At 46.7% G+C, this 26,399-nt stretch overlaps 2 protein-coding genes and 1 non-coding gene across 5 annotated transcripts; 2 read left to right on the forward strand and 1 right to left on the reverse strand.

Moving 5' to 3' along the window:
• The first annotated feature begins 8,204 nt into the window (after nucleotides 1–8,204).
• Nucleotides 8,205–13,686, forward strand: LOC136450519 (F-box protein At2g26850-like). Of its 3 annotated transcripts, XM_066450993.1 has the most exons (6): nucleotides 8,205–10,284; nucleotides 10,386–10,468; nucleotides 10,773–10,951; nucleotides 11,095–11,169; nucleotides 12,670–12,904; nucleotides 12,986–13,686. In XM_066450993.1, the coding sequence occupies exons 1-5, from the start codon at nucleotides 9,550–9,552 to the stop codon at nucleotides 12,855–12,857; spliced, it is 1,260 nt and encodes a 419-aa protein (XP_066307090.1). In that variant the 5' UTR covers nucleotides 8,205–9,549; the 3' UTR covers nucleotides 12,858–12,904; nucleotides 12,986–13,686. The 3 variants fall into 3 exon arrangements, with proteins under 3 accessions (XP_066307090.1, XP_066307089.1, XP_066307091.1); XM_066450992.1 differs by having other exon boundaries at nucleotides 8,589–10,284; nucleotides 12,670–13,684; XM_066450994.1 differs by having other exon boundaries at nucleotides 8,590–10,284; nucleotides 10,389–10,468; nucleotides 12,670–13,684.
• Nucleotides 13,687–16,755: 3,069 nt separating this feature from the next.
• On the forward strand, nucleotides 16,756–25,962 carry LOC136453137 (rhomboid-like protein 20). The gene is made up of 5 exons (XM_066453712.1): nucleotides 16,756–16,890; nucleotides 17,021–17,121; nucleotides 17,733–17,873; nucleotides 17,958–18,024; nucleotides 25,512–25,962. The coding sequence occupies exons 1-3, from the start codon at nucleotides 16,866–16,868 to the stop codon at nucleotides 17,847–17,849; spliced, it is 243 nt and encodes an 80-aa protein (XP_066309809.1). The 5' UTR covers nucleotides 16,756–16,865; the 3' UTR covers nucleotides 17,850–17,873; nucleotides 17,958–18,024; nucleotides 25,512–25,962.
• LOC136455755 (small nucleolar RNA Z247) lies at nucleotides 22,989–23,125 on the reverse strand. The gene has a single exon (XR_010759227.1). It is a non-coding gene; the product is annotated as a small nucleolar RNA Z247 (small nucleolar RNA).
• Nucleotides 25,963–26,399: the final 437 nt, after the last annotated feature.

The raw sequence follows: 26,399 nt of genomic DNA on the forward strand, positions 1-26,399 counted from the left end.
TCGGGCCGACCGGACGCTCCGGTCGTGTTGACCGGACGCTGGACCTCAGCGTCCGGTCGCCCACAGACGGCCACATGTCCTGATTCCAACGGTCACTTGACTTGACCGGACGCAGCAGCTTTCAACTGACCGGACGCTGAACCACTAGCGTCCAGTCGTTTCCAGTAAGGTACCGACCTCGACCGGACGTGTCCGGTCACACTTGATTGGACGCAGCCAGCGTCTGGTCACACTCCAGCTTCTGCGTCACCGTACGTCAGCCTGACCGGACGCAGCTTGCCAGCATCCGGTGCATTCAGATCCAACGTCCGGTCAATGGACCGACGCCAACATCTTCGCGATCAACTCGTTTTCACTTCTAACTTCTTCACCCTTGCTCCAATGTGCTAACCACCAAGAATTTGCATCCGGCGCAATAGAAAATAGGCATTCCATTTTCCCGAAAGCACCGAATCAGAGAGGGACCCAAACCCATCTCACCCCTGCAAACACCACCTCCTTTGTAAATGTGCCAACACCACCAAGTGTATACCACCATGTGTATGTGTGTTAGCATTTTCACAATCATTTTCCAAAGGATGTTAGCCACTCAACTAGCCACGCCACTCGATCCTAGCGACAATGCAAAGTTAGATCACTTAAGTGGCACTAGATGACCGATATATAAACAAGTTTGCCCCTCTTGATAGTACGGCCATCTATCCTAACCCGGTCATAAACTTCTCTACACACCTATGACCGGTGAAATGAAATGCCCTAGGTTATACCTTTGCCTTGCGCAGTCCATTCCATCTCCTTCAATGTCGATGCAACACATGCACCAACACGATCAATAATGATATGATCCACTTCATATCATCACATGATCATATTGGTTCATCGATCTTGACTCTACTTGCTCTTCACCATTGCTATCGTCCATCGGCGCCAAGTCTTGCTCAAGCTTCACCGCCACACGGTCCATCACTCCAAAGCCTTTGACTTGCCCTTCACGCTTGCAACCGGTCCATCAAGCCAAGTCTTGTCTTGATCTTCTCCACCTTGATCACATGACTCAATGTCATGTCTCATGTGCAATAAGCTCCTTCATCATCACATGTGTGAGCTTTGCAACATCTCCAAGCCATTTTTACCTCCATGGCATATGTTGCTCACACACATGTACCTGTGGACTAATCACCTGTATATCTCACATAAACACAATTAGTCCACCTAAGTTGTCACTCAATTACCAAAACCAAACAAGGACCTTTCAACAATAGTAGCCATAGCAGGTATTGTAATTCCATATTCATCCGAACCATCATGTTCTATAACATAGTTACTACGATGTTGGGACTAGCCAAGTTTCTCACTATCCGGGAGAGACGGCGATTCGAATCGATTTCAAACAGTTGGGAATTTATTCCTAACACAAACCCAGGTCTACCAGCCACGATAGCCTTAGGTCACCTTTGGTACAATTTAGGTACATATTTCGTGGGTCCGTACCGCGCTGCACAATCTGGAACACCAGATGCCAGGACGTTCTGGCCTAGCCTGCCCTTGGGCTCAGTCTGATCGTTCCCCGGAAGGAGCGCACAACAGAACGGGTCCCGGCCTGAGTTGAATTACTCGGCTTCGCGGTCGGAACGAGTTATCCGGCCAGCTAAGTGAGAGGCATGCGTTCAATCTTGTCAGAAGCGCCAACAATGGTACGGTCCTTAATCGACACAGATGGGGATAGTTCCACACCCAAGACCTCCATGTCTTGTTGCTTCTCTATCGACATCCCGCCCGGTCTCGATTTTCTTTTACTCCATGGTTCTGTTCCACGATAGCAAATATAGCCAACCGTGCTCCGGTATCCACCTATATCTCGTAGGTGACAGGACATCACCCGACTTCTACCGGTCTAAGCATGGCTAAGCATATATTCGATCCTGGACCTATACCGGTTAAAGGTGTAATATCTGGACAAGGAATGTATATGCACCAAGTGGTTCCATTTAACTCTTATAACCTAATGCAATAATCATAAGTACTTAAGTAAACATTTGTAAAATACTAGGAGACTTAGAATGCTCCGGGGCTTGCCTCGCAGAAAGGAAGTGGGGCGATGGTCAGGACACTCCGGAAGCTCTTCAGGATTCTGCTCCACGCCTTCGGGAGCTGCGGCTTGCGGATTCTCCTGCTGGTCCCCTTCCTCTGCTTCTTCGAATTCCAGCAACGTTATCTCTTCCTCCGATCCTAGATGCATGAATATGGCATAAGTATTACGAATGCATATATGTTAACAAGTGCATCATGTTTATTGAGTAGGTGCATATCTCTTCTCGATTATTTAATTATCTCATTCCACAATGCATCGATTATACCACAAAACAGCAGCTACTTGTTTCACTCATAACAGGAGTTCTACTAATCCAAATACAGTGATCCTGGACTTTCTAGAAAGCTTATCAATTTCTCTACAACTTGGTTATTAACCATTTTTACAGTACACATCATTTTCAACATGCAACTCAGCAAACTCCAGAATCTGTCCGGAAACTATTCAATATGCAATACAAAATAACAATACTTCTACTTCATGTAATCACTCAAAATTTGACAACATAAAGCCTACCAACAGTTTAAGCATACCAAATACTTTTAAGATAATATAATGGTGAAGCCCAAACTATTTATTTAAATGCCTTTATTATTTTACTGAGATATTTAGGTTAAATAATAAACATATACCAGATGTACTTCATAAATTCTCAAAAATTTACAGTGCCTTACTAATGCTATCAAAGGACTACTGTAAAAGTTTCATGCCAGTTTGCCAAGTAGAACATCCTATACAAAAATGACAAGGCAGCAAGGCTTGAAATAGCATAAATAGAAAACCCTATTGAAAAGTGTCAAGCAACAGATTTCCTATTTTTCTTAGCATCCTTATGGTACTAGGATAACCTCCAACAAATTTCATGTGTATTGGATTCCTAAATAATTTATAAAAATTTACACAAGGATCTCCTAATTATAAAATAAAAATCTATAACTACAAATCTACAGATGCACTCATCTTCAAATTTTTATCAGAGCTCATATATGCTAAGACTAGCTTACCAAAAAAATTTCATAATTTTTGAAGCACAGGAACTCTAGATATAAAATAAACAAATTTGAATGCATTCAAAAGCACATTTCAAATCTCTATTTAAATCTCCAAAAATTTCTACTATAAATGTCAAGAACATATTTTTCCTAAATACTACACTTCCTAACGAACACTACACAATTTATTGCACAATTTTTGAAGCTACCAAACTGAAGATATAAAAATCACAAAATAAATCAAAATCTGGAATATTTGAACTAGCTTTAGAATAAAGGGTCGCTGACAGCAGGGACCCACGCGTCAGCGACACGAAACAGAGCAGCGGCGCTTGCGCAAGCTTGCGCGGCCACGGCTCGTCGATGGCGGGTTCACCGGCGGTGAGGTCTTCATGGTATGATCTACTCGACGAGGCGCATCGTTTGCACTACTTGCCCGGCCCTATCATCGACGCTAGTGACGACGGCGGCGGCCATGGCAGAGCGGTGGCGCTAAACGACGGCGAGGTGCCGGTGGAAGCTACGATGGCTCCAACTAAGGCTTGGATGAGTATCTCTAGACCACGGCGATCCTATACCACAAGCTATCACGGCCAATGGTGGACGGAGGCGACGTGGCCACGGTAACGGGGCTAGCGGTGGAGCTCCGGCGAGGTGTTGCGCGCTGCGGTGGCTTACCAAGCTGGAACAGCGGGCAATGGGGGACGCCGGGAGTCGCTGGGGTGACGGTGGTGCCGCTGTGGTGACGAATGGGCGGCTCAGCGAGGCTTGGCGCGGCTATGGCGACGGCGGAGGCGGGGAAGAGCTTGGCTGCTGCCGCGGTGAGGAAATGAGGCCGAGGTGAGGCGACTGGAGAGCTGGGCTGAGTGCGGGTGGGTGCGGGCGATGTTAAGGCGCGCTCTGGCCTGGTCGAGCCACACGCGGCGAGGCGCCGGTGACGCGCGGCCGTCGCAGCCTCCACGCGGCGCGCGATGCCTGAAGCCGGTCGGCCATCGAGCTGGGCGATTCAGTTGGTTTAGTCGCGTGAGGAGCAGCCTGACAGCGTGATTTGCAGCGAATAATTCTCCAAATCTGTGGACTGCTAGCCAAAACTTCCTAAACCAAAGTTGAAGCCCGAAGTACCAGCTCCAATTGTTGTTTAGAACTCATGCCTTGAATCTCAACCAAATTCAAGTTCTATCATCCCAAAGTCGACGCGGCCAAACTGTCAATGCACATGACTTAGACAAATTTTGCTAAGTGTTGAAAACAGGGAATTGATGATTCTTGTGAGCCCAATTCAAGCATGTTAGGAGCTAAACCAGTCTATGCCCCAAACATAAAAGTTGTTCCTTATACCAAATACTACAAGTTTACTTTAGTGATCTCCTCCATGCAAGGTCTCTAACACCTAGTTCAAACTTGGTCAAACAAGCTACATTCAAAAGATGGTACATACTTAAACTATGACATAATTACCCAATTAGCCCTAGCCATAAATACCAAAGTTGTTCATGATGATATTCTAAACATGTTTAAACTATTTGCAAGGTCACACAATCATCTACATGTTTACACTCATGATCATATGCACATACACATGGGAACATGAAATAATAAGAATGTTGCATATGTTTCAATCAAATGTTTCAAGTGTCAAAGCTTATATATGAATGCTTTATGATCATGCTCATGCTATGCAAGTCAAGTTATGCAAGGCTAACACCCGAGGTGTTACATCCAGCGTCCGGTCAATATGACCGGAGCGTCCGGTCACCCTGTGTTGTGCCCAGTGAAGGGGTGCAACGGCTCTATTTTATGGGGGCTTCTATTTAAGCCCATGGCTGGCTCAAGCTCACTCTCTTGGCCATTTGCATTGACATAGCAACCTTGTGAGCTTAGCCAAAGCCCTCCCACTCATCTTCATCATTGATTCATCATCTTTGTGAGATTAGGAGTGAATCCAAGTACATTGCTTGAGTGTTTGCATCTAGAGACACTTGGTGTTCGTGTTTCGCTATGGGATTCGCTTGTTACTCTTGGTGGTTGCCGCCACCTAGACGGCTTGGAGCAGCGAGGATCGTCGAGCGGAGGTTGGTGATTGTCTCCGGTTTCGATCGTGGTGATTGTGAGGGGTTCTTGACCTTTCCCCGACGAAGAGTCAAAAGATACTCTAGTGGATTGCTCGTGGCTTGTGTGATCCTCATCTTGTGTGAGTTGTGCGGCACCATTTTGAGGGTTTGGCGTGTGATGCCAATTAGCGCGTGAACCTCCAAGTGAGTGAATCGCCACAACGAGGAGTAGCTTGCCGGCAAGCAAGTGAACTTTGGTAAAAAAATCATTGTGTTCATCATTTGATTCCGATGTAATTGGTCTTCATTGGTATTCATTCTTGTGATCGATTGGTTCCTTCTTCGACACGGCGGTATAAACTTCTTGCTCACTCTCATTATATTACCGCGAACTAGTTGTCAAGCTCTTTAGGATAGCTAGTTGTGAGAGCTTGTTAGTTTGGTTAGTGTGGCTCTTTAGTTAGCTTTTGAGAGCACAATAACTTAGTATATTGTTATAGCTATTGTGTGGATAGAAACTATATAAACTAGAATTATGGTAGGTGGCTTGCTATTTTAGTAGGCTAGCGCAACATTTGCTTCGCCCTATAATTGTTTAACCGGTTTGTTAAGTGTTGTTGTAGAAATTTTTAATAGGCTATTCACCCCCTCTAGCCATTAGGACCTTTCACAGTGGCGGATCTACAGGATATGTCGGGTATGCACCGACATATTCTGCGGTCCAGCCAACACGAGTAATACATTTGTGTATATAATGTAAAAAGAAAAAGAAAAAAACACATGATGCTTTGCCTGCCTCCCGCTAAGTCCGCTGGGTGCGTTGCGAAGTCACGATCCCAATCCTCAACAACCACCGCCGCGCCGCTCTCGCTTCGTTTATGGTCTGCCTCACGAACTCGCGAGGCGTGATCTGGCGATCTCGTCCTGGCTATGATTCTGCCCATTTCGTTCCTGGAAAAGAAGCCAGCGCGGACAGCGGTGCCTACGCTCTACAGTTCTGGCCGGCTGGCCAACTGCTGCTGCCGGCGTTCTGGGCTTGTGGCCGTGAAAGCATTCAGCAGCTACCTGGACTACTGTTGCCACCGCTGTACTTGTAATTTGTAAAGTACACAGACTCGCAAAGACTTCGAGAATTCAACAGACGACTTGCACAAGTTTACTAAATTTAATTATTTTATAATTTATTATCTCTAAACATACATAATTAGTTACATTATTTTTTTAGAATTGTTCAAGAAAAGAAACGGAGATATTATCTCTTTTCCAGAAACACGCAGCCAAGAAGGCAGCGACGGCTACTACTACCGCTTCAAATAATTGTAAATCACCTAAAAAAGTCAAATAACTAGCATTGTAAGTATTTTACTCTCTTTTATGCCTATAATTTATAACTATATCTTTATAGTGTTTGAACTATTTATGTCATCACAATTTGTGAAATAGTTTCTGATTTCTGATTTAATCTTTGAATTTAAGACTTGTCATATTGTTTAGTAGATGTATGTATAATTATTTTGCGGATTTGCAATTGTTTACAGATTTCATAAATAGTATTATCGAATTATATAAGAATTTTTTTTGTACGGCATACCCTGCGATAAAATTCTAGATCCGCCGCTGAGGAGAGCACTCGAACTGGATCATGCTGTTGCTATGCTGCACATCGACTCGTCGGCAATTCGGCATGGCACCGAGATATACAGCTTGTTCGGTTGGCTGGTTCATATCGTTGTTGGTTCGTGAAGAAGTACTACTGGCTAGTTTGTGTGAGAGAAAAATATTGTTCCGACTAAAAATTTACGATCGTTTACGATAAGCCACGGCTAAACGAACAGGCTGATAGTAGGTGAGTGGCAATAGCTACTTCCTTTTGAGTTTTGACCGCAGCAGTGTCCAAGGGCCGTGCCACTTCTGTTGTCGCCGAAGTGGTTGCGGTTGCGGTTGGGCTCATCTCTCTGTCTGTCTGAGCAACCAAGGCAGGAGAACTCCGGGCGTGCTCTCGCCACCTCGTTTTCTCCACACCGGCCTTTTGGACACAACAGTCCCGGCTGCCTCTGCTGTTTGGCTGCTTAGCTATCCTCACCAATCCCCGCCGGTTTCTTGTATGCGACGAGCACGAAAGATTTCAATATTTTAAGCGTGAAAGGTGCAGGACAAACAAACATTGTCGCGTTGAAAGCAAATTTTGGGGGCTTTTTTTGGCTTGCACGCGAGTAAAAAAAGGGGGTTGGTCACGTACGCTAGTAATTTGGTGCTAGTGCGATGGTGGTGTTGGGGGTTAGCGGGCGAGCATATTATCTTCGTTGTTCACACACCCACCACTTAAGGGCAACTTCGACCAATATCCTATCCCTGCCCTCATCTCATTTTAAGGGTCCAAAACGCAAAAACAACTCTTCAACCGGCCTCCTATAGGATCCTTGAAGGATGAGGACGCCTCATTTCTCTCTCCTCGTCCCCCACAACTGAGGGACTCCGATCCGGAGCCTCATCCGTCGGAGAGCCGACGGACCAACGGCTGTCAACCCCCCCCCCCCCCCCCTCCCCAAGTTCTCCGAGACGGTACGTCCCCATCCACCTCTACTCGTTTTAGCATCGCCCATGGCCGCCGCTGCTCACGTGCCTGCGTAGATCCCTTCTGTTGCCGCTGTGCACTTGTGCCAAGGCCTGCGGATCTCGCCCCTGTTGTTGCGCCTGCCAAATCTGCCTCCTGCTCGCCCATGCTTCGCGACTTGCTAGAGCTCGCGACTTGCTGCGTAGCCTGCCGGAGCCGCCGTCTGCTCGCTCCCTGTTTGCCGGCCTCCCGGAGTTCGCACGTGCTGCTGGCCCCTTGGTACGTGGCCGGCTGTAGGTCGCCCTTGCTGCGCGGCCAGCTGCAGCTTGCCCCTGGATTTGGATTTGTTTAATAGGTGAAGAACGATCCGCTGCATCTTGCCCCTTGATGTGTTGCAGGTGTCAATTAGGCCTTTTTTGGATTTATTTAATAGCTGAAGAAGTGCTTGGTGTAACGCATTAAGGGTTTCCTCAAGAGCATCATCACCATCATCGGATGAAAAAGATGAATCTAGTCGGGAGAGATGACTCATTTTCAGTGGACAAGAAGTAGCGCAATGTCGGAATTGGTTCAGGAAAGGGAATGGCCATACATATATATATATAGACGGAAAAATATAACCGTTGCAGATAGAGCGACCGCTTGATTTATATCTGTTGGAAGAGCGACTATTTGATTTATAGCCATTGAAAGAGTGGCCATTTGATTTATAGCCGTCGAAAGAGTATCAGTTCAAATATATAGCCGTTCTAAGACTGACAAATAAAAAAATATAGTTGTAAATTATTTGAAAAAATAATTCCTCTAATATTTAGCCATACAAAATTGTCATTAACAAATATCCATTTCAATAATACTAACATGGTTTAGATATAAAATAATAGACTTCGTAGTTATAAGTTATATATAAAATATAGGTGAGAGAAAATAAAAAGTCTGAAATGAGAGTTTGATCGGAGAGCAGGGAGAAATGAGGGCCGGAACGTGGACAAGAGATCTTATTCGTGGGAGTTGGCAGCCAACCACCGTCCCGCCAACCCTACAAAAGCTGAGGCCTGAGGCAACGCCTTCTTCCTCCCGGTCCTCGGTGACTCCTGCCTGGGAAAGCTACTATCTCCGGTGTATGCCTTTTTGGTGCTGGTGGTTTACGTTAACCCACCACCAGCGCTTACCTTAGCATCCATCCCATTTCCCGTCCACCAAAGGCAAATCTACACCGCACCAACCGAATCGTGAGAGTAAACAAAAAGGCAGGGTCTGATCGGACATGCCGCCGGCACGTAGGCATGGGGCAAACCCGGATCGGAGCTCCTCCCCGCAATGGCACTGACCAGTGACACACATGCGCATCCATCAAGTCCAGCGAGCGCCCTGCGAGTACTTTCTTGTGCGCACGGCACCTGGGCGTTTAGGACTGTAGGAGTAGGGCGCTTGTGCTTCCAAAGTGCGTGCCTTTTGGGTGGGTCTGCCTGGGCCTGGCGCCTCAAAAGACGAAGCGAGCGAGGGCAGCAGCAGCATCTCGCACTACACCAGCGCGGCACGGCGAGGAGCCGAGGAGGAGGGAGCAGCCGAGCAGGAATCATTCCGCTGCAAGGCTGCCGTCCGCGCTGCTGCCTCCGCTTTCCGGGGCCGGGCGGACCCGCGCGCGCGCTATCCTCTCCTCTCCAGTACGTCCAGCCCCTCTGCCCGTGTCCGCGTCGTGCGCGGGCGCGTTTGGGTGGCGCTGTCGTCGCGCGCACCGCACCACCAGTCCACCACCACCACCGCCAGGGCCGGGGAGCCCTGCCGCCTTTGCTGATTGGTACGGCAGCGCGCTAACTATTTTCCCCCTCCCCCCTGATCGCTGATCCTGAGAGAGAGATGCTTCCGCTGCTGCTTATATCCACCCTCCCGGCCTTCACGCTGCTGCTCGTCGCACCCGCCACCAAGGCCTGCTGCAAGCTCGCGCGCGAGCTCGCCCTCCTCGCGCTGCTGCTGGCGACGGAGCTACTGCGCCACGCCACCGCCTCGGGGAGCAAGGAGCGGGACCGGGAGCGGGGCGCGAGGATGTCGTCCGCTTCGTCCAAGCCGAAGTCCGCGGCGGCCGCATTGGTGGCGCCGCCGGCGGAGACGCCCGCCGCCGCGGCGGGGTTCCCGCTGCTCGACCTGCCGGAGCTCGCGCTGGACCGCGTCCTGGAGGAGCTCTCGCCCGCGTCGCTCGCCGCGATGGCGTGCGTGTGCGCCGTGCTCAGGGACCGGTGCTCCGCGGACGCGCTGTGGGAGCGCCACCTGCGGCTCAAGTGGGGCCACGTGCTCGGCGCCGCGGCGCGCAAGCAGTGGGAGGCGGAGCTGGGCGGGAGGGCCGCTCGAGCGGGCGCGCCGCGGCCGACCCGCCGCAGGAGCTGGGTCGACTCGCTGGCCTGCGCGTGGCCCTTCTCCACCTCCTGGATCGGCTGCCGCTGGCTCCTCAAGGGGGATCACACCCCCTCGCCAGCCGCCGTCGCCGCCGAGCCCACCCCCGCCCCCGCCGCGCCGCCTGCGGACACGGTGGCCGCGTGGTACCGGGCGCTCGAGTGCGGCGAGTTCTGGTTCCCCGCGCAGGTGTACAACCGCGAGGTAGTACCAATCCACCACCACTAACTGTAATTAACATTAGGTTAAGCACACAGTCGAATTGTTTGGTTAATAATACTGGGAGAATGTGCTTGCTCTTTTAGCAGGACGGGCATGTCGGGTTCGTGCTCTCGTGCTACGACGCGCACCTCCGCTACCACCGGCGAACTGACACCTTCACCGCGAGGTAACCCCCCAGCTTATGTTTTTAATCTCCTTTTGTCGGTAGCAGTTTACTGTTGTGATCCTCATACGAGGCCGACTGAAATTGACGGCATCCATTAATCTGTATAGCCGTCGAGCTCACATGAGTAAAAAGGATGTGCTGAGAATTATAGGGTGTGCAACATTAGCATGTGCATTTAAACCACTGACCGTGAAATGTCTGCTGATAATGGAATGAATGAGATATTTTGGGCTGCTGTTTTGCTGTGATTGCGAGTGGGTTAAATTGGTGACGATGCTCGATGCGCGATTGGTCTCCTTGACAGGTACCCACCCCTCGGCTGGAAGCCGGGTAAGGAGGAGGACGGCGTGCAGTGGAACAGGGTCCGCGCGCCGCCGGTGAGCACGCCGGCGCCGGACCTGCATGCGTCGGACTGCCTGGAGGAGCTGCGCCCGGGCGACCATTTCGAGATCCAGTGGCGCAAGAACAAGGACTTCCCTTATGGTATGCTCCTATATTGCTCGAATCAGATCATCTACAAATTGCAATGCTTGGCAGAATTAAGGTGCCGCTGCACAGTTCATTTTTCTACTAGTATCTCGGTTGGTTTGGTTCACGTACGATGCCTTTGTGATGCACTACAACAGGCTGGTGGTATGGCGTCGTGGGTCACCAGGAGTCGTGCAATGGGAACGAGCATATGTGTCGCTGCCACAAAGAAGGTAAAGATTCTCTCTCCCGGGGCGCTCTCTTTTTCATCTTTGGATATGGCGGCCATAGCACGTGCGGACAGGATAAACATTACTATTAGTAGAAAAGAGGAAAGTACTAGTAGTTACAGTTACCGTACAAAGGAGTGCAAGCTAGGCCTGGTTTAGATCACCTTCAAATTCCAAGTTTTTTCACTCTCTCTCCATCACATCAATTTTTAGCCGCTTGCATGGAGCATTAAATGTAGGTAAAAAAAATAACTAATTGCACAGTTTAGTTCGAAATCACGAGATGAATCTTTTAAGCTTAGTTGGTCCACGATTGGACAATATTTACCAAATAAAACGAAAGTGCTACTATTCATCGGTTTGAATTTTTTTGCAATCTAAACATGGCCCTAGAAGTATTCTTCTGCATAGACTGCCCTCAGACTCTGCTCCTTTTCTTAAAAAAAGGATATAATTATAAATTTAAATTCAGCCAAAATTTATTAATTAGACTTAAATTATAGAAAATATTATTAATATTTATGAATCCATATAAATATACTATGAAAACATATTTCATGTTAATTTAATGATACTAATTCGTTATCATAAATGCTAGTAGTTTTTATAAATTTTGTTAAATTTAAAAAAAAATGACTTCTCAAAAACGAGAATTACATTCTTTTTGAACGGATAGAGCAGTAAAAAAAATGGAAAACAAATAATCTTGGACATAAAGGGGGCAATGAATGTTCTTGTCACCTTTCCTCTTCTCGAGGATTAATATTCGTTGTTTTGTCACCCAAAGGACGACTTGCCAGATACACTTTGGCAGCGGTATTCTTCATTTCTTCCATATTCTATCGCATAGGACTAGTTGTTAAAATCTAGATTTTGCTATACGGTTTTATATCTTTAAAATCTTAATTGATAGGTTTGAACCAGTCAAGTCTATGACAATTTTCATGTTTACAATCTTATGATTATGATATTACCTTAGGCCCTGTTCAGTTGCCAAAAAATTTTGCATAGTAACTGTCACATCGAATCTTGCGGCACATGCATGCAGTACTAAATGTAGACGAAAAAAAAACTAATTACACAGTTGGTCGAGAAATCGCGAGACGAAACTTTTGAACCTAATTAGTCCATAATTAGACACTAATTACCAAATACAAACGAAATGCTACAGTGAGCCAAAATCCAAAATTTTTTGGATCTAAACGCACCCTTAGTCCTTCGATTTAATTTGGAGTATACGATTTTGACAACTTATTTCTCACGTGGATCTCGTGCCTTGACATCCTGGGCCATAATTTGTTCATTTTATTTCTTCCCAGTGTCTAGGGCCATTTTCTCTGTCGATTCAATATCATGGAGTATTGCATTTTCACGTAGAAGTCTCTGAACTTACCAAACAGTTTTTCGTCAGTGAAATACTCTGCATGCCTCACAAGTAGTGGTACTGTGGTATTTTTCAGCATCTGCATAGGTTTTCTCAGTTTAGTTTACCATCTGTTACAGACATGGTTGTCCTGGAGTTCCAGCACTACGCCCCTAGCTCCCGATGGAGGCAGACCACTGTGAGCAGGAAGGATCACAGGGAGAAGGGGGGCGAGACGGACGGCTTCTACGGTGGCATCAGGAAGCTGCAGACCAAAGACGAGATATCGACATGGCGACGATTCTGGCCCGTTGATGTCCTCAACTGAAGATCATATTTGCAGTCGGTCCGCAGTCTTCATTCCAAATTCCCCATGTACAGTTTTGGAGAGCTTTCAGCACTTGTCTGGAATAACTCTGAAACCCTTCTCGGGTCTGAAGGATCCTTTTTTGCTAGGGATTCATGGCGCAGAAGATTGCTCTGTCCAAGTTTATTAGAAGAAGAACAGGCTGCTACGAATGATGTACAGATCTATCCAGTTTTCGATATGACTTAAAGTTGCCGCGGTGTCCTGGTTTATATGCATCATAATTTTGGGAATGCATCGCAATCCGTCCAACTTTAAGTTTTGTCCGATGCTGCTATTTCCTTTGTGATAGCCAATGACCTCAATGGAGTGTCCGCTGCGATGTCAGCTGCGTAGATAGCGTGCGCGTGCTGAATCTTCTCCTTGGATCAATGTGATCTGATCAGGTCCCTAAAATGTTCAGCAAGTGAGCGGATTTGCCAAGTCTTCAGTCTTTGCGTGCGAATGGGTTGGGCAGAGCTGTGCCTAACTCGATCCTGACGACAGTATGTTCAATGAATAGGCGATTTTACTCGCACATGGAAATCGGACCGATTACAAAGTGAAAATTGACGTGTTTGAGAGGAACCGGATGAAAATGACATGCCTAAAGTGGAGGACTGATGGGTGTGGCAAATTACACCCAACCTCCTGTAGACTTAGACTGCCCACAGCGTTATTTTTTCCGCTACTAAAACAGGAGAGAGTATTGAAGCATCGGTTTTCCTGCGCGAGCCTGGCGCGGCGAAAATGAAGCTCTCCCACGTTTCTCCTCAGCCTGGTCACAGAAGGAATCTTGCATGCATCCAGCCAGGCCCCAAGGTCTCTCCAAGAAACCAAACGCCTTCGGCCGGAGCCGGTCTACCAATCACACCCTATATTTCAGGCAGCCCATCACAGTCCTCTCACGAAGGAACCGAGAAGCAAGGAAATGGCTGAGGATTCGGGTCCCATGTACGGTAATAAAGCATCGATGGAGCCATTGTGACCATATATGATTCCTAGCATAGGTATGAGGTGGCGTAGTGAGATTTGTTTTCGACACTGATAATACTATGGGTAGTCTCATGTATTGCCATGGCTGAAGGTGTGACATTGCACTCCAAGACACCACAATTCCTGGTTGGGTCTTCGCTACAGTCGAGACCCGAGCCCTTTTGGTTGGAGGCCAACAGATCCTTTGCCCCGAGCGCCCAAAAACGGACGCATGGGATGCATGTCTAATCTAGGCAGTTTTTTTTTGTAGCCACCAACCAAACATGCCTCGATGTGTATATGGGTAACAGGTGGATCGGTGACATGGACTAGAGTACAAAGGAATTTTATCCTTAATGTTTGTCTCTGAATCCAACAAACACACGATCATCTGCACTTATGTTAATGCTCCTACACACAACACGTAAAAAGGCAAGTCAAAAAATAACTTCCATTAAATAATCTTTTGACCAACTCCTACCTCTACCTTGCCCTATCCGGAATGCCACCATCTTACTGATGTGTCCCTCACTAACTAAAGCAATTGTTGTTGTCCATGGCCAACACTTCCTACCGATTATCCCCCCAACTCTCGTTTTTGGACACAATGTCACCCATCTCCCATTATCACCATTGTTTGTCCCCTCTAAGTTAGCTGGACTCCCAAAATATGAAATCCTGAATCCAAAACCATAAATCCATGGCTTTCTCTTTAAATGTGGGCTCTAACCGCTCAGAGGAAGGAAGGGAGAAAGAGAGGAGGATGAGAGAAGAAGAGAGAGAGGAAGAGAAGGGACCGGAGATACAGGTTGGATACACACATATCGAAGAGACAAAGAAGACAAATGTAGAAGATTGCCATTTAAAAAAAAATCTTACATATTTGCTAGTTGAGAGAGAAGGTTAACTATTTTTTACGACATTTACCGATGTGGAGTGACATCTCAAATTGCCAATGTGGAATTGTCATTGGAATTGACTTTGTTGTCCCTAGCCTTATTCTCCACCACGCCACCATCCCTCAATGCCCTTCTGCTCACGTCAAGTGCAAGCATAGAATCTCCATGGCAAGCCACCACAAAATCATTTGACAATTGCTTTTCACGCCTCTACAGTGTATAGTCTTTATTTGAAAGGAACTTGCTAGACTGACTCAAGTGGGGAATAAAAATGAATGAATTAGCAGCCTGTTCGGGAGGCCGTATCGTATCGTGGATTATTTACTGCTGGCTGGTTTGGTGTGAGAGAAAAACACTGTTCCCGGCTGGAAATTTACGATCATTTACGAGCAAGCGAACAGGCTTAGACTGCTAAAACTTAACTTACGATTCTACTTAATTTTCATTGGATAAACTAAAACAGCCAAGTAGCAAAATAAGCACATATATTCATCTAATTCTCTCCACTTATCCAAACTCATAGAGGATGTCGCAACCTATACACGATCCTACAAACTAGCCAAGTTCCAAAGATCTAGGAGACAAGGACGATTTTGTGACCCACCTTACATTTTCAGCAGATTGTTACTTCTACAAAATAAGTAACCAGCCTGTTTGGATGCACTTCTCAAGATTCTGTACTCTATCCTTAATAAGAGATGTTTTACAATGATTGGAAAAGTATCATGGTACCACGAGGTATTTTCATTTTTTCTATTTTTTAGCTAACCAATTGAAAAACATTATTTATTAAATATAATTTGTAATATTGAGGGTAGTTTCGTAACCGAGTCTGCTTGCTGATCATCCGAGCGACGCAGTACGGCAGCTTCGGGTTCGCGCCGCGCGCCGCGCGCCGAGGAATGTTTCCGGCCGTCGAGCCATGCTCCAGTGAAGTCCACACAGTCCAGGAGGCTCTCCCGGTACCCTTCATGTCGTATGCCTGCACGCGGCGCCACAGGCTCCTGGCATGAACGTTCTCCGGCCACGCCAGGACGAGCCCGCGTGTCGCGTCGCTCACCGCCGCGTCGGCCTCGCGCCGCGCGAGCCGGCACTGCTTGCAGCTGCTGTGCAGCACCAGCCGCTCACTCCTCCTGCTCAGGTGGGCACAGCTTCGGTATAATGATCAATTGCCTTGTCCACGTCGCCATGCAAGAAGCTGTCGTGCCTCTTCTTGACTTCTCCAGCAGCAGGTGGACATGCGCACGCTGCTGGTGAGCTGCGCGCAGGCCATGGAGTCGAGCCTCGCCGGCACGGGAGCCTGCTGCACAGGTCGCTCGCGGCGGACATGTCACACGACCCTGCTCGGTCCACGCGGGCCAACACGGCCGCGGCGGGCTCGCTCACTAACCCCCGCTCCTTGCCCCCTCGCCCGGCGCCGACGAACAGCGCCGACAGGTCAGACCCGGGGGAGAAGCAGAGGATGTAGAACGTTGTTGGCTCCCTGTACGCGTCGTCCTCCTCCGTCTTGGACTCCGCCGGCCCGAACCACGCCTCCTCCTCTTCATCGTGCCCGCGGCCGCCGCCAAGCACCAGGCGGCCCAGCTCCTCATAAGCGAAACAAATTACCATCTTTACTCTTCAGCGAAGGTGCTAAAATTACCATTTGTCCATAACCGAAAAAATAACAAAAAAATAAACAATAAATCTGGATCCACATATTTTAGTATTGTCCCACCTAATTTTGTTCCTGTCCCACATATCTCTAGGTACTTTTATGTTGGTACCTCCTATGTTTACACCATCCGATCTCGTCGAATGAATGACTCATGATTTTTTTCAACCATTGTAAAATTACTCTCATAATAATATTCTAATACATGAGTCTTATAAAGAAAACAACGCCACAGTGCAAGATAAACATTTGCCCTTCGCCGTTGTGTCAAGCACATTCGTCTCTATCACTGTCACAACTCACAACTCACGAGTCAGACTCGGGCTAGGGATCTCTTCTGTGCTTCGAGAAAAGTTTCTGCCCCCTGACAACTGGGGGCTGTGGCTCGCACGCTTCCACCGACCAGACCGGGCCAGCTCAGGCGTGGAGCTGCTCGCCTCCTCCGCCGCGCCGGGACCGGCGATGAACGGCGGGCTCCCTGGATTCCGTACGCCACCTCACCTCTCGAACCTCCCTTCTCCTATTTTTTCTTTAAAAAAAATCCTCTTCGACTTCCCTTATCTCTGCTCCTCTGTTACGTCATCGATCTTAGCGCGATTCGACCTGGTTCTGCGCAGACAATGCGCCGGCGTCGAGGGCCGTGGTCGTCGCCGCAGCTCTCTTCTCCATCCCCTTCGGCTTCCGCGGCCGCTCCCTCGACCTCGGCCTGTCCTACCAGGCAAGGCGCCCTTGCCCTCCCCAATGCATGTGTACTGACTACTGTGATCCTAACTGTTTTAGAGGACATTTTCACTGAGGGTGACACTTGTTTGCTTTATTGCGGAATTAGTAGCTTGGAATTACATATAAACTCCTCGTTCGTTGTATATAAGTGTCCGCTACTTTTTATTTCTGAAAATGCAGTCGTAGCTAAATTTTCCATGCCCTTGTCCTTGTTTGAGCTGCAATTGGGTTGATGATTACAGGGAAATCTGACTGCCATGCTATAACAGGCCGCTAATTGGGTCCATCATCCTTTGTCTATGCAGAGTGTTTGTCCTCCCCAATGCATGTGTAATGAGATCCTAACTGTTCTAGAGAACATTTTCACTGAGGGTGACACTTGTTTGGTTTATTGCGGTATTTGTACCTTGGAATTACACGTAAACTCCTTGTTTGTTGTATATAAGTGTCCGCTACTTTTTTATTTCTGAAAATGCAGCCGTAGCTGAAATTTCCATGCCCTTCTCCTTGTTTGAGCTGCAATTGGGTAGATGATTACAGGGAAATCTGACTGCCGTAGTAGTATAATAGGCAGCTAATTGGGTTCGTCATCCTTTTTCTATGCAGAGTGTTTATGAAAAGCTGAGTATCTGGAGGCTGATCACCTCATTGGTTGCTTTCTCGTCAACCCCCGAGCTGATCTTTGGAGCGGCCCTGCTATACTACTTTAGGGTGTTCGAATGACAAATAGGTTCTAACAAGTATGCTGTAAGTAGTTTTGTGCTCAAGGTGTTTGACATGCAGTTATTATAGCAACATTTGCCTATGCTGATGTAAGTATTTGAAATATAGGTCTTCATCATCTTCTCGACTATGGTGTCTGTACTGCTTCAGATCCTTGCTTTGGGTTACATGAAAGGTATGCCTTTTGTCAGTACTTGTCAGTGCATACTTTCTTTTAAATCCTGCTTAAACTATTTTTGCAATTCATTTGGTTTGTTTTTTGTATGATATATTGCTTTGTATCAGCTTATCATATTGATTTCAAACTGTATCCTTAAGGTGTCAACTCCAGGACCCCAAAATAGAAGGTGCATCTATAGAATTACAGTAACATGAAATTAAAAAAAAAATTACAGTAACATCCTTAGTCCCACCACTTAAAATGCTTATGCATATTCTAGGCCAACTAAACCATTCGTTCAAAAACAAAATTCATCAGAACCACATTCTCTGGAACAACTATTTAAAATAAGGGCCTGCTCGCTGCAGCAGCTGCAACCTTTTTAGGCGAAAGTACAATTACAGCCGGTGAATACCTGCTGCAGCTTTAAGCTGCAGCTAACAGGCTGTAGGAGAACAAGATAGTTAGGAAAAATACCGGTGTTAATTGTGCTTATTCTTTTTTTATTTACTTGTTTCACAAAGCAACAAGTTAGTGTATATGGTTCTTGTCTGACAAGTTAATGTCAGAATTGCAGATCCTTCTCTAAATCCATTGACGTCAGGACCATATGGCCTCATCTTTGCATCTTATGTGCCATTCTTCTTTGACATTCCTGTGTCAATGAAGTTCCGCATATTTGGACTGAGCTTAAGTGATAAGTCATTTGTATATTTGGCAGGACTCCAGGTTCAGTTCTAAGATAACTTGCCTTCCTTTTTTTTCAAATCTCCCTCTGTCACAGCTTTACATATTTGATCTCTGTCATCAGCTTCTTTTCTCATCTGGAAGACGTTCTGTTGTACCTGGACTTTCTGGCATACTGGCTGGGCTTCTGTATCGCCTGAATACATTTGGCATCCGTAGGTTGTGTGAAAATGGTTGGAACGTGATGCCCTCTCAAGCTCACGGCTTCGTGTTAATATAGCCAGGAAGAGCCCCTGGCGTGGCGGTACAACTTGTACAACAAGAAGAAGCTAACTACTTTGGTAACTCTAGATTACATCACAAGATTACATCAATCAGGAGATACCTATCCCATCTAACCGAAGCCGTGATACTTGCCTTCACCCGCAATCCAAGCCTGAGCGCACAACCAATCTTCAGGAGATATCAATCAACCATCAATCAACAAGATATTACGGTCATGTGATCCTATTGGATATTCTTAACATCCCCCCTCAATCACAACTTATCAGCGAGGTTGAGATTGTCTCTGAACATGACCATTTGCTTCTCTGGAAGAGGCTTAGTGAAGCCATCGGCGATCTGATCCGTAGTGCTGATGAATTTGATGTCCAGGCGCTTTGCGGCAACTTGTTCGCGTACAAAATGAAAATCGATCTCTATATGCTTGGTGCGTGCATGAAATACAGGGTTAGCCGATAGGTACTTTGCGCCAAGATTATCACACCATAAACATGCTGCCAAAGAATGTGGAATACCTAACTCATCAAGTAATTTTTGTACCCACATTACCTCTGCAGTAGCGTTGGCCAAAGACTTGTATTCAGCTTCTGTACTTGATCTTGAAACCGTATGCTGTTTTCTTGCGCACCATGACACTAGGTTGCAACCTAGGAATACAGCAAAGCCGCCTGTAGATCGTCTGTCATCAGGGCAACCGGCCCAATCAGCATCTGAAAAAGCACTTACAAGCATAGAGTTAGATTTTCTAATTTTTAACCCTAGGCCGATTGTTCCTTGTACATATCTCAATATTCTCTTCACGGCTTCCCTATGAACGGTCGTCGGCGAGTGAAGCAATTGACAAACTTTGTTGACCGAAAAAGACAGATCTGGTCGTGTGAGGGTGAGATACTGGAGAGCTCCAACAATGCTCCTGTATCTGGTTGAGTCCTCCATTCCTAACCGAGTGCCACTAGTGACTGAAAGCTTTTCGGTGGTATTAAGGGGTGTTTTGACGGGTTTACACAGCTGCATATTAACTCTCTTGAGGATATCAGAAGCATAAGCAATTCACCTTTCTTTCTTTGAACCTGTATGCCAAGAAAATAGTGAAGGTTCCCAAGATCTTTGATTGCAAAGTCCTTTTCTAAATCTCGGAGAAGAGCATCCACTGCTTCCTGTGATGAACTGGTCATAATTATATCATCAACATATACAAGCATAAAGATGACATGATTTTTTTTCCGATAAAAGAATAATGATGTGTCAGCTTTGGAGGGAATAAAGCCTAGACTCGGAAGTTTACCACACAACCTAGAATACCAGGCCCGTGGTGCTTGTTTTAAACCATACAAGGATTTGTCAAGTTTGCATAAGTGATGTGGTTTGGTCTTATCTTCATAACCTGACGGTTGTTTCATGTATACCTCTTCTTCAAGGAAACCATGCAAGAAAGCGTTCTGAACATCGAGTTGCCTCAAACACCAATCCTTAGACATAGCTAGAGAGAGCACAAGATGAATTGTGGCTGCTTTCACAACAGGACTAAAAGTATCCTCATAATCAATGCCATATCGTTGTTTGAACCCCTTTGCTACTAGGCGTGCCTTATATCTGTCAATTTTCCCATCTGATCTTCTTTTGATTTTATAGATCCACTTGCAATCTATCACATTTTTACCTTTTTGAGGTGGAACTAGATGCCAAGTTTTATTCCTGATCAATGCATCAAATTCAACAGCCATGGCACGCTTCTAATTATTATCGACTAAGGCATGTTGCAAATCAATAGGACCTTCAGTGGTGGCTGCTAACTGACCATATCGAATAGTTCCATCAGTGTAAATTTTGGTTTGCGTATACCTTGTTGTAGACGTGTGGTGGGTCGCTGGAGAGCCGGTGCTGCAGGCGAGGTAGAAGATCCGGTGTGTTGATCTGTGGCTGGCGTAGAAGATCCGGTGGGTTGATCTGTGGCTGGTGCAGAAGATCCGGCGAGAGGCGGACCCAAGGGAGATTCTCCACCACCGGTCGAAATATCCTGTCCCCCCGTCCGCGGAGCCAGGCGAGGCGAGTTCGAGACAGGTGGCGCACGCGGAGAGGATGCCGATGGAGCAGACGCATTCGTCACGAGCGCAGGAGCTGACGCCGCTGGATCCAAGACCGATCCTGTCGGCTCCGCAGTGGAAGGTGCATGTTAATCAGCCTGGGGATCGCCGCCTGTTCCTGCCAAAACGGGAAATTGCTCGGGGAGCATGAAATGACGCTCGTTTCCAGCCAGATTTAGTTCGTTTGACGCCGAATTTTTTTCATGTGCTGCATGCTTAGACATAGGGTTAGTATGCAGGGAATCATTATCAAAATGATCTGAACAATTGTCGTCCCCAAAATCATGTGAAGGATTTGTTAAAGTTGGAGGAAGGAGGAGAATTTCAGATCGTAATCGAGCACCGACGTTTGGGTGGAGTTCGGCGAAGGGGAAGACGTGTTCATCGAAGACCACGTCTCGGGAAATATAGACACGCCCTTCATTGACATCCAGACACTTGAATCCCTTGTGTATGTTACTGTATCCTATGAAGACACAACGTTTGGAGCGAAATTGCAACTTGCGAGCATTATAAGGCCGTAGATTTGGCCAGCATGCACAGCCAAAAGTACGAAGAGAGTAGTCTGGTGTTTGATGAAATAGGCGTTCAAGAGGAGTTTGGTTATTGATAATTTTACTAGGGAGGCGATTAATAAGATAGGTGGCGGTGATGAAAGCTTCATCCCAAAATTTTAAGGGCATAGAAGCATGGGCTAAAAGCGAGAGACCTACTTCAACAATATGACAATGTTTACGTTCAGCGGAGCCATTTTATTGATGTGCATAAGGGCATGAGACATGATGCAAGATGCCAATGCGCTGAAAGAAGTCATTCAGCTTTTGATATTCCCCTCCTCAGTCAGTTTGCATAGCGAGAATTTTTCTATCAAATTGGCGTTCAACCATAGCTTGGAATTCATGAAATTTTTGAAAAACTTCAGATTTATGACGAAGCAAATAAATCCATGTAAACTTGCTGAAATCATCAATGAAGCTAACGTAATAACTATTTTTGTCAATAGAAGTGGGCGCAGGACCCCATACATCAGAAAACACAAGTTCTAAGGGACTCAATGAGATACTCGTGGATCTAGGATAGGGTGGCTGATGACTTTTGCCCTTTTGGCAAGCATCGCAAACAGTTTCTTTATTCAAATCGGCAACAAAGGGAATACTATTTTTGCTAAGGACTTGCTGAATGACTGCAAAAGAAGGGTGGCCGAGACGACTATGCCACCTGAACAAAGGAGACTTGACAGCACCAAACGCCCCTTTATTCGATGACGGCCTAAACTTCAACGGGTAGAGGCCGCCTTCACATTCCCCTCTAAGTATGGTTTTTTTCGTTGCTTGGTCCTTAATCAAAAAATAGTTGGGATGATATTCAATAAAAGCATGGTTATCGGATGTAAGACGATGAACAGATGCAAGGCTTTTGTTAGCTTCAGGAACATAAAGAACATTGTTTAGGACGAGATTTTAATTTGGGGTACGAACAAAACTTCGACCAATTTGATTGATTCTCATACCTGCGCCATTAGCAGCATGAACCTTGTAGTTTCCATGGTACTTGTCCCTCACGGTGAGCTTCTCCAGCTCTCCCGTGATGTGGTCGTCGGTAGCACCAGTGTCGGTGTACCAGTTGGCGTCGATCCCATATGACGCAGAGGAGGCAGATGGGGATTGCTCTGGTGGGCCGGTGAAGGAAGCGTCAAAACGCTTGAAGCAGCGGAGTCCGGTGTGGCCCTCCTTGCCGCAGAGCTGGCAGATGGGTTTATCGCCGTTGTAGTTCTGCCGGGGGCGCCCGCTGTTGTTGTTGTTGCCACGGTTGCGGCTGCGCTCGCGTCCTCGGCCACCACCGTCGCGGTTGAAACCGCCACGGCCTCCACGTGTAGCCGTGTTAGCAGATGAACCGGATCCACCGTGCAGGAGATCCATCCGCTGTTCCCAACTCACTAGCTAGGTGTAGAGCTCGCCCAAAGATAGCGACTCCGTGCGCGCCGCGACAACCGAGACAATCGGATTAAAATCCATGTCAAGTCCGACTAGTACATAGGAGATGATCTCTTCATCTTAAAGACGTTTGTCGGCGGCCGCCATGTCGTCAGCAAGAGATTTCATCTTGTTGAAGTAGTCGGCGATTGTAGACGAGCCCTTCTGCGCTGTGGCCAACGCCATGCGCGTGTTGATGATACGGCCCCGAGACTGGGAAGCCGTCATCTCTGAGATCACTTTCCAGATCTCGACCGTTGTGGCGCAATTGGAGACTTGCACCTAGATCTCCTTGGATATATTGGAGAGCAGATAGTTAACGATGTGCTGGTCCTTCGCAATCCAAGTTTCATACTCAGGGTTGGGGATGAGCTCAGTCGGCTTGTCGGCCGCCTTGGGGATCTGCTTCGCCGGCACCACAATGTCGGGCTCGAGATAGTGCGCTATCTGCGAACCGCGAAGAGCAGACAGCACCTGGGCGCTCCATAGGGGAAAATTCCCTTTGCCCAGCTTCTCGGTGACGGGACAACCGATCAGAGAGAACGATTGTTGAAGCGCGGAAGAGGAAGCCATCGAGAATATTGTGGATTAACCTAGCTCTGATTACCATGTGAAAATGGTTGGAATGTGATGCCCTCTCAGACTCACGACTTCGTGTTAATATAGCCAGGAAGAGCCTCTGGCGTGGCAGTACAACTTGTACAACAAGAAGAAGCTAACTACTTTGGTAACTCTAGATTACATCACAAGATTACATCAATCAGGAGGTACCTATCCTATCTAACCGAAGCCATGATACTTGCCTTCACCAGCAATCCAAGCCTAAGCGCACAACCAATCTTCAGGAGATATCAATCAACCAGATATTACGGTCATGTGATCCTATTGGATATTCTTAACACGTTGAAGGTAACACTTTCTAGCCCGTTCGAGAAACGTGATGAGTCGTAGCCGTGCATTCAAAATGTGACTACATTTTCTCTAATAGTTCCCAGAGTTTGCAACGTCGCTCTTCTCGCATTTTTCATGGCCCTTTTCGAACAATCCATATCAAGGGTTACCAACCACAGAAAATGATGGAAGCATCCCTTCTCATCAGACAGATCAAATTGAGGCAAGTACTGTTGTAATAACCCTTTCAACAACAACAACAACAACAGTCTTTCAATCCCAAGCAAGTTGGGGTAGGCTAGAGTTGAAACCCACCAAGAGCCTCAAGTCACGGTTCAGGCACTTCAATAGCTGCTTTCCAAGTACTTCTATTCAAATATAGATCTCTAGGTATATCCCAAGCTTTCAAATCTCTTTTTATTACCTTCCCCCATGTCAATTTCGGTCTTTCTCTACCTCTCCTCATATTATTAGCTTGGCTTAGAACTCCACAATGCACTGGTGCCTCTGGAGGTCTTCTTTGGACATGGCCAAACCACCTCAGCCGATGTTGGACAAGCTTTTTCTTCAATTGGTGCTACCTCTAAGCGATCACGTATATCATCGTTCCGAACTCGGTCCATTCTTGTATGACCGCAAATCCATCGTAACATACGCATTTCTGCAACACTCAGTTGTTGAACATGTAAGTCTTTGTAGGCCAATATTCTGCTCCATACAACATAGCCGGTCTAATCGTTGTTTTATAGAACTTGCCATTTAGCTTTTGTGCTACCCTCTTGTCACAGAGAATGCCAGAAGCTTATCGCCACTTGATCCACCCTACTTTGATTCTATGGCTAACGTCCGCATCAATATCTCCATCCCTCTGTAGTATCGATCCCAGATACCGAAAGGTATCTTTAGGCACTACTTGACCTTCCAAACTCACATGTCCCTCCTCCTGTACAACTCCACCAAAGTCGCATCTCATGTATTCGGTTTTAGTTCTGCTCAATCTAAAACCTTTAGACTCAGGGGTCTGCCGCCATAACTCTAGTTTCCTATTTACTCCCGTCTGGCTTTCGTCCACTAACACTACATCATCAGCGAACAACATACACCCAGGGATATTCCCTTGTATGTTCCTGGTAACCTCATCCATTACCAAGGCCCTTGTAATAAACCCCTTATATCAATATTTTTTTTGGAGGAGATAGTACACTCTAGGTACCAAATCAGGAGGCCTGCCAATACTTCAACACTTGAGCACCACATGATTAACAATTTTCGGGGAAATTCTCGAATATGCATACCATACTATGTTTGTCATACTTCGATTTTGAAAATGAATAATTAGAATTAAGTTTGATCGGTAGAATACTAGAATGTGAGCACTGTAGCTAAAGATATTAATCTTAATCTTTAATTGATCTCATTTTTAGTGCTTTTTAACTTGATATGATAGTATACATATGTGGATATGCCTGATGTCCGTTGTTCATCATGTTCGACTCAACCATAAAGTTTGAACACAGGAGATTTTTCTGCTTCTCTTCCGATACTAATTTTTTGTCACTGAGCTTTGCTTCTGATCCTTATTCAGGATGCACGCACAGCTACCCAAGATCCCACGGAATCTTCTATTGCTGCACTGGTGTCTATGGGCTTTGATCGCAGTGCAGCAATTCAGGCACTTGCATTGACCAACTACGATGTCAATTTGGCCTCGAACATTCTGCTTGAAGCACAAGCTCCGCAGCCATGATACCCTGGCATCGAGTCAAAAGATGGATGGATGCTCTGTACATAATGAGCGTGAAGTGTTTAATACTTGGATTCATTGTTCTGTTCTAGATTTTATCACAGGATTCCTTGTTGAAACAAGCCGTTGTGGCATTGTATATGAACGGGGACTATCAGACAATTAATACAGGAGCTTTCTCTATTTGCTTGCAGCGATACTCTATTTCTGAATGGTGGCTGTAGCTTGTGGATAGTCGGCACTCTATATACTGACAAAAGTGCTTGAAAGATTGCCAGCAGATTATGCTGGTAGCTAACTGATGCCAGGGATGAAATCACTAACTCGAGGGCTTCTGAAGCCAAGTCGGTAGAATCGAGAAATCTAAAGGTTGATGTCAACACTGATTCTCCCAGTTCCACCCTGTGGCAGAGCGAGCACTTGATGTTAGGTTGATCTCTCTACCAAGATTGGTCCAACGGTCAATTTGGACCTTGATCCCGTGCCCTGATCGGAGGCGTCGAACCCTACATGGTTGGTGGGCCTCCATCGCACTTTACTATATAAAGAGATGGGTTTTGGCGGCTCACGGTACGACGTTCACCGGTTGCTAGAGTACCTCACCGACAGAACACTAATTCTCTTCGACTCGTCGACGCCTGGACGCCGTCGTCACTGGACTACGTCGCCCCTCTCCATCGACCCCAACTCGACAACGTCTTCTTCACCGACGCTATGACCAGCTCCTCC

This window comes from Miscanthus floridulus, chromosome 5 (assembly GCF_019320115.1).
Source record: "Miscanthus floridulus cultivar M001 chromosome 5, ASM1932011v1, whole genome shotgun sequence".
Lineage (NCBI taxonomy): Eukaryota > Viridiplantae > Streptophyta > Magnoliopsida > Poales > Poaceae > Miscanthus > Miscanthus floridulus.

What these genes read in the sequence shown, in the direction of transcription:
- LOC136453137 (XM_066453712.1), top strand. Translation starts at nt 16,866, where the DNA reads ATGAACGGCGGGCTCCCTGGATTCC. An exon ending in CGGCGGGCTCCCTGGATTCC is followed by an intron (nt 16,891 to 17,020) that starts GTACGCCACCTC and finishes GGTTCTGCGCAG; the next exon opens with ACAATGCGCCGGCGTCGAGG. An exon ending in ACCTCGGCCTGTCCTACCAG is followed by an intron (nt 17,122 to 17,732) that starts GCAAGGCGCCCT and finishes TTTTCTATGCAG; the next exon opens with AGTGTTTATGAAAAGCTGAG.
- LOC136450519 (XM_066450993.1), top strand. Translation starts at nt 9,550, where the DNA reads ATGCTTCCGCTGCTGCTTATATCCACCCTCCCGGCCTTCACGCTGCTG. An exon ending in CGCAGGTGTACAACCGCGAG is followed by an intron (nt 10,285 to 10,385) that starts GTAGTACCAATC and finishes TTGCTCTTTTAG; the next exon opens with CAGGACGGGCATGTCGGGTT. An exon ending in GAACAAGGACTTCCCTTATG is followed by an intron (nt 10,952 to 11,094) that starts GTATGCTCCTAT and finishes GCACTACAACAG; the next exon opens with GCTGGTGGTATGGCGTCGTG.